The 8,080-nt window shown below is 37.3% G+C and overlaps 1 protein-coding gene across 1 annotated transcript; it reads left to right on the plus strand.

The window, feature by feature from the left end:
- Positions 1 to 2,074: 2,074 nt before the first annotated feature.
- On the plus strand, positions 2,075 to 5,936 carry LOC139716948 (uncharacterized). Its single transcript, XM_071628474.1, has 4 exons — positions 2,075 to 2,154; positions 2,852 to 3,036; positions 3,455 to 3,642; positions 4,065 to 5,936. The coding sequence occupies exons 2-4, from the start codon at positions 2,876 to 2,878 to the stop codon at positions 4,124 to 4,126; spliced, it is 411 nt and encodes a 136-aa protein (XP_071484575.1). The 5' UTR covers positions 2,075 to 2,154; positions 2,852 to 2,875; the 3' UTR covers positions 4,127 to 5,936.
- The last annotated feature ends 2,144 nt before the right edge of the window (positions 5,937 to 8,080 follow it).

Raw genomic sequence — 8,080 nt, forward strand, 5'->3', positions numbered from 1 at the left:
TTTGCTAAAAGAGGCAGTCACGACCGGTATAGTTCCACAAGCTGGTCAGTTTCATTGGGCAGTCAAACAGGTAGAGTCGCCTCATTTGTGGATTATTTATAAGACCATGTCCTGTAATGGACCTCAAAAGTCGTCACTTGAGATGCGCGAAAGCAACTCTACCGGAAATGGAACGACTCGACGCGCCCTTGACCTATTTTGACCCTATGTTCCCCTCTCTCTCTCTCGTTTCCTCGCATTCGCCAAACCAGGGAGGTGAGACCAGGGAGGTGACCTCTCTGGCCAATGACATTTGAACGCATACGAAAGTTTGTGTGTGTGTGGGGGGGGGGGGGGAATGCGCGTGTGTGTGCGAGTGTGTGTGTGTGTGTGTGTGTGTGTGTGTGTGTGTGTGTGTGTGTGTATGTGTGTGTGTGCGTGTGTGTTTTCTCAATTCGAAATACTTATTGTTTCATGGTTATACCAAGGAAAAGGCGTGCCGGCTTTCAAACGCTCTTTCTTGTCAATTAAAAGAAAAAAAAAACTTTGCAGCAATAATATCAACAACAACGACAACAAATTAAAAGACATTATTTTTCAAGTCATACATAAGAGGAGAATAGGAAAGAAAAGAAGAGGGGAAAATTCCAATAAAAAGTAACCTAAGTCGTTCCAAGTGCAAATACTAATTCTTGTTAACAAAGCATGCAGTCATACCAATAACAGGCATGTCTGGTACGTGGATTCCCAATCGGCAGTGAAGCAAAGATATAAGAGCTCTCTCCGCGTGTCTTCAACCTGCTAATCTCTGTATAACACACCGTGGAATTTTTCCACTTGGTTTATCGTTATGAAATTCTATACTTTTCAGGAAATCTTCTTTCAATTTTAGAGGCTGATGATTGAAATCACAGAGGTCCTAGCTTTCACGGAACCATGGCGATACACCTGCTTTCTAGCCATATCCCATGGTACAGATGCGCAATGAATTTCCTCTTCCTTTCTCATTTCTTTCCCATCAACAACTAGCTCTTCGGACATGCAGGAGAAATTGTACAGTACCATACTTTTTATCTTCTTCTTCTCCTCCTCCTCCTCCTCCTCCTCCTCCTCCTCCTTTTTCTCGTTCTTCTTCTTTTCTTTCCCCTTTTCATTTTCCGTCTATATCAGATTTCATACAATATCATCATTCCGTTGTTGTTGCTGATGGTAGTGATGATGCTGTCATTGTTGTTGTTGTTATCAACACGAAAGAATATTTGAAAGCCGCATGCTCCTAATACACAAGTTCAGCAAAACTAGCTGCCACTGGTTTTAAAGTCATAACGAGATGCGACGCTAAGCGACCCGATACGCTCCGACATGGACCGATGTGTCCTTTCTCGGCGTAGATGTCTTTTCACTTTTCACCTCACTGTGTACAACGTGAACTTTTAGGTTGCAGTGGCGGATCCAGAAGGGGCACAACGGGCACTCGTTAATTTCGGTGAGAACAAAAGAAATAAAAGAAAAATGTTTCTGTGTGTGTGTGTGGGGGGGGGGGGGGGGGGGGGGGATGCGTGCCCCCCTTAATTTTGCACAGGCGCCTCCCCTTTACGGAATTCCTTGATCGACCCCTGTGTTGGAATAGTGGATGGTTGTTTCATTGAATATGAAATTAAGATAGAAAGTCACATTCACTTTCACTTTTCGACAACACATTGCATAAACTTCGCTTTTCTTCGCAACAGACGAATAATGTAGGTGATACATTGTAAAATGAACAGATCAAATATCGAATCAAATTACCGTGTCACCTGACGCCTGTGGGTGAAGATTAACATGTGGAATAATATTTTTCTAACCTTGTGATAAAGTTAATGCTGGGAAGGATATTCTCATGATCTGTTTATTCTGTTCACAAGGAGAAAGTAGAAATCCCAAGGACGTTTGAAATTCCCATTCGACGGGGAAAACCCGTGTTTTGACTACAGCAATAATAAGGGAAACAGGTACATGCGTCCCATTACCTGCTGGCAGGCAAATGCGCATGCGTTTCCTTTTTGGTGAATGTATAAATTGGCGGGAAGTTCCAGCAGACGGACATATCAGACGGCATCGACTTAAGTATCGACGTCTAAGCGCAATATTGCTACCGCACTTATTCCTTCCCACCGTCTAAGCTGACTTTTCAAGGTAAGATTTGTCCAAATTTCTTTCTTTCTGTGCAGTTTCAACAACAGAGGTAGCAATGGACTGGTTCCGTATATGTCTTTAGATTTTATGCATGCTTTTTTAAAGAAAAAAGTTGTCCATAGCTACCATAAAGCTTGTCGGAGGCTTGCCCTACCTAGCAACAAATAAGTGAATTCCTGCCCGTGGCACTTGATGACAGGGTGTAGGTGAATGCAATGTTTCGTTGATGCTCTCCAGGAACCGAAACATCCATATTTATGATATTGTATTGTTACTACTAAAATAACACTTTATTACAGAAACTGTCTATTTTACGTGACGTAAATAACTGTTATTGATACAAATTTTAGATTACTCCAAGTTTATGTCTTCGATTGTAGTCAATCATTGGTAACCGTAATCGTCTCGTTTTTATTCATGTCGCTCGATCCATTCATTCTTTTCTAGAAAAAGAAGATTATAAAGCTAAGAAACCTGATATTCCATAGCTCAGTGATTGTAGGCTTAGATAACAACAGCAACAAAAAAAAAAACTTTATAAGTCGATATCTTTACACGAAGAGTCCTATCGACAGGTATAAAAAAACGGAAAATAAAAAATTATTCTCTTTTTCTATCTCGCCCACTCTCCGTTGCTCCGGCTGATGTTACTAGTACTCATATCCGTTTGTCTTTCCTGTGTTTCTAATCAATACAGGTGCTCCTCTTTTGGACATTGATCATGAATATGCATACCAATCTTCGTTACGTCACGGTCCTGCTCCTTGTCATCGGTGCGATTGCCTGCTCCGAAGCCTGTGAGTCAAACAACCAGAAGAGCGCCCCCACCTACACCGATGGTCACGTAGAAGTTGAAGTGAGAAAGTCCAGTGGAATGTCCCGGTAAGTGCAGGATCATATAATTTGGTTATGCATTTAAATTATTTGTGCATATGGACAATCATAACTATATCAATAATGTAATCATCGCTGTAGACAGACTCGCCTTCTGAAAAGAAATGAGGTACTAATTATCAAGGACAGCATCGCTGAACTGCTATTCGGTTAGAGTAATTTCCCCTCATTAAGGATAGATCAAACAACAACACAAATCCATATGATTGATGATACGGAAAGTGACCCGTATGCTTCCCTGTTAAATGGCGTGTTTTCAGGTGGTGTCTACTTCTTCGGTGTTTATTATAAAAGCCAAACTAGTTATCAAGTGAATCCGACAAAGCCAACCCCACTTGACAATCTCAGAATTTACTTTGACGTTTTCGCCACTTATCCTGTATTTTACTCGTTGTGTATTTTTCAGACTCCGCAGGTCGGTGATAGAAGAAGATCTCGACGTCACACCGCCCCCTATCGATGAAATTGAAAGGGAAGAAGCCTTCGCACGAATTGATGTTAACGAGGACGCCATGGTTTGTGTCATCGAATGGACGCTGGAAGGCGGAAGACTGGGTGAATTCTGGGCATTAGTCACCGACCATGATACAGACGGTAAGCTCTAACAGCCTTTGATTAAAATAATGAGATTCGCCTGATCCTAAATGAGAAAACATGAAAGTATTATTTTGAAATTATTCCACAAGACGCAAGCCCTCAGTCACATTAAAGATTTGATGCACATTGTTGTCATCAAAGCTCTGTAGGCTCGTATTAGGAAAATAGAATTCAACATCTACAAATAAGATATCTTTTGACAATTCTTCACCGTTCCTGGAACCTATTGATGCAGTATAGACCGTCATCCACCGACCTTTTCTGTTAAAAACAAACAAACAAACAAACAAACAAACAAACGGAGAAATGAGTAACACTTTCACACAAAGTAGGCACTACTCATGAATCTGATTACAATAATTTCTTAACCATGAAGAATTGAAACGATTATTTTTATTATTATATTTTTTAACACACAGGAGACGAGATGATCTCGGTATCAGAGTTCGATGAAGTTCCAGTGAAGCTGATTTACGCGTGAAGCGTCGGATTGCGGATAGCGGACTGCGGATAGCGGATTGCGGATATCGGATTGCTGATAGCGGACCGCGGATCGCGGATTGCGGCGACAACATCACCTTGGTAGGAATGTTTCGCTTCTTAGGAGAAATCTGAGTACTAGTATTCATCCAAATGTTTTAATGATGTGTAATGTGTTAGATATAGGTGAACCTCTTGGGTCTTGGGATTGAATCTTCACCAGAAAATTTTCACCTTCCTCTGTACGCTCCAGTTAGAAAGAGGCCAAGAACCCTTTCGATCTTTTCCCGGAGACATTACTTCATTGCTGGAATTTGTATGTGAATGTTGTCAAATGTCGTGATTTTTGTTGTGTATCTGTATGTTTGTTTTTAATATGCTCTAGTTAGAATGGGGTTAAGAATCCTTTCGCTGTTTATTGAAAGGCATTATTGCCTTGCTGAAATTTGTAATAATTTCATGAATTTTGGCGAATGTCTTGATTTTTTGAGTATCTGTATACAATGTTGTTTGTAATGATGAAATACACTACGGCATGTTTCCAGAATGTGATATATATAAGATTATGTAGATATGATATAAAGTCCAACGCTAACTGAAATTCAACACTTTTAAACCAGAAGGGCATTAACTTCAAAGGAAGTCAGTAGTGTTAAAGCTTTGTGCACCTGTTTCTTTTTTTTTCATCTTTTGATGTAACTCACCATTCACCAATGCAGTAGTCTAGAGTAATTTGCATACATAGATTCCATGTATTGGCCTATCGTTGTTAAAGGGAGTAAAGATGAGACGTATTCACTACATTTTGGGTGAAATATGAGTCAACTGAATTAAGTGCCTTTTGTAAAAGGAATTCAGTTCCATTCTTATGAACCTGAGCGGATATTGTGTACTATTGTTGGTTTGTGGACCATCTCTATTTGGCGACAAAAGAAATTATTATTATTATTTTTATTTTTGTTATTATTATCATTATCATTATCATCATTATCATTATTGTTATTACTATAATTATTATCATAGAATACATATAAAACACAGTCATTTTTGCATTGTCGCAAGTTGAGAGGAATTTCACTGGATACCCAAACCAGGCGAAAAACTGTTCTTTTTTCATAGTATAGGCCTATAGAAAAATAAATCCTCTGAAAGATGATGAGCGAATGTCGGTTCAATATTCTATGTTTGCATAATTGTCCAGGTATCCCTATTTTCATTTTTTTTTTCTTATCATTATTATTATTTGCTTTGGAAACACTCACAATAAAAAGAATGCACAAATTCCTCCTCTGTGTATATAATGTACAAAACAGTAATATTTTCAAAGGAAGCCCTTGTATATATTTGAAAACGCAAATGTCTGTATTGTGTGTTATGTTTAAAAAATGTCATCTTGATCTTTGGGGTTTTCTCATACCATTGTATATAAAAGTTGCGTCATGATCACATTTCTTTTATGACTAATACGGCCTGTAATGAAATTATTCGTTGGGTTGAAAAACAGTAAAATCAATGTATAGGCCTTGAGAACCCCCCCCCCCCCAAAAAAAAAAAAAAATCAACAAACATTCCAGACTCGTTGATTGACTTCAGTTCCACAATGCTACATCGCTTATAATGTAAAACCATTGTCTCAACATTATGTCGTTGAATGTGAACCATTGTCTCGACATTGTGTCATTTAATGTAAACCGTTGTCTCAACATTGTCGCAAGTGTCGCTCTTGTGTAAGATTCGATTCTTCATGGCTGCATTTCCCCTTAAATGCAAAGAGCAGCTTCATGTGACTTGATCAACGAAATCATTAAAGTATTGTCAAACTTTAATAATCATGGCAGTTGGATTCCTGTTTACTGAGTTATGATCTGATTACACATGAAATCACTTCATGTTTGGCAGTAAAAGCGTGGAAATATGTATGATGGAATGTCCAGTGACGTGTTCTTTGAGATGGTGATGGCATGCTGAATTTGCGTGATTGTAAATCAGTATTATGGATGATCATTGTCTGTTCTGAATTTAATATTAAACATTTCGCTCTCTTCAAGAACTCCTAAAAGACAGTCCTCTCCTGTACTGCAACAAAATATGATGTTATTAGAATACAATAAAACCTACATGAAACATTAAAACAAGGTCACCATAAAAAAAAAAATCATTAAATGAAACTTTGAACATTTTAAAAATAACTTTTATGTCTGCTATTTTTGATACTTCTGTACAGCGTTTTGAAACATTTTGTCACAACGCATTTCTAATGTTTTACGGCACATATTCACATTAGAATCAAGTTTCTACCTCTCTGGATGAGATAACCATTGTCCAGTGTTATTGGTCAATGGTAAAAAAAAAATCATCAATTCACCATCAAACACACACACAACACACACCGACACACACACACATATGTATATATATATATATATATATATATATATATATATATATATATTATGTAGATTTATTTGGATTATATGTATATGTATATGTATATATATATATATATATATATATACATGTATACAACTGTATATATGTATATTTATATAATGTACATTGTATTCATATATAGTAGTTCAACATTATATATTATGTCAACAATGTTCATGGAAATCTTACAAGCCTGGATTAAGCAGCAAACACAATTCAATTCAATTAATTTATTTTCATTCTTCTTTTTTTTCCAACAAAACATAACACAAGATAAATCAGGTATTACATCATAAACAAAAACATTTGCCTTTGCAATAAATAAATGATATCGATAAACATAAGAGCGCAAACTGGCAAAAAACAAAAACAAAGTCATGCTTCCGTTGAAAAAAAAAGAAAGAATAGAGAGGTCCACTAAAAAGCAAAGCTTGTATATTGTGAACCACTCATAAAACTAATGAATTACTTATTTACAAACACCAGTCTTGTAACAGATATGATATTCGACAGAATGGGACAAAACAGAAGAAACACAACAACGTGACACAACTTGCCAGAATAGATGAAAAGTATGGAAGGAAAGAAAGAAAAAGAGAGAATGAGAGAATGTCTACACGCTGAACAAGGGAAATGGAACAGGGGATGGTAGAGAATGTGCTTCAGGCGCTGGATATACAGCTGTGCAAGGATTGTGATGGCTACTCCATTACGTAATAATGAATTCAGTGATTGAATGATTGGTGAGTGGATGATGAACCCTGAGGTTGACGAAACCTATAGCTAATAAAAAAAAATATCAGAGAGGATTTAATGGAAAAGATTTCAACGTGCGCTTAAAAGAATACAAAGATGGGGAATTTCTTATTTCACAACTCAGTGAGTTCCAAAATCTAGGACCAGTGTAGATAAATGTATTCTGAGCCAATAGAGTTCTCAGGAGGGGTGAATGAAACTCATCAGATTGTCTAGTGGGATAATCATGAAAAGACATATTCCTTGGGAACATTGAATTGAAAATACTGGGAAGTGCATTTACATAGTAATTAAACATAAACTGACCAAGTTGAAAAAAATACAAATCTTTATGAAAGGTACAGACCAAGACAAAAAAACAAAACAAAACAACAAAACACAGTCGTGTCACAGAAATATGTTACAGAAAGATGTTACAGAATAACATCTAAACATTCGTTTGTATGGTATATAATTATATACTTACATATACATTACCACACCAAAAAAAAAAAAAAAATCATTTACACACAAACACACACAAACCTTGTTATATTTGATTAAAAAACACACATTTCTATCTCAATGATACAATTAATTTTGGTCTCATTCTTCATTTCTTCTTCCCTTTCCCTCTTGCCAGCTGTCTCTCTCGTCCCTCTCGCCAGTTAATTTCATCTGCTTTAATTCCTTGCTACCTGCCCTGCCCCCCCCCCCACACCATGCTGCACACACATAATCAATCTCTTCTCTTCTCCCTTCCCCTCTTTATTCTTAAACTCAGCTCCCT

Source organism: Diadema antillarum, unplaced genomic scaffold (assembly GCF_040938485.1).
Source record: "Diadema antillarum isolate AM-2024a unplaced genomic scaffold, OU_Dant_1.0 scf00000071, whole genome shotgun sequence".
Taxonomy (NCBI): Eukaryota; Metazoa; Echinodermata; class Echinoidea; order Diadematoida; family Diadematidae; genus Diadema; species Diadema antillarum.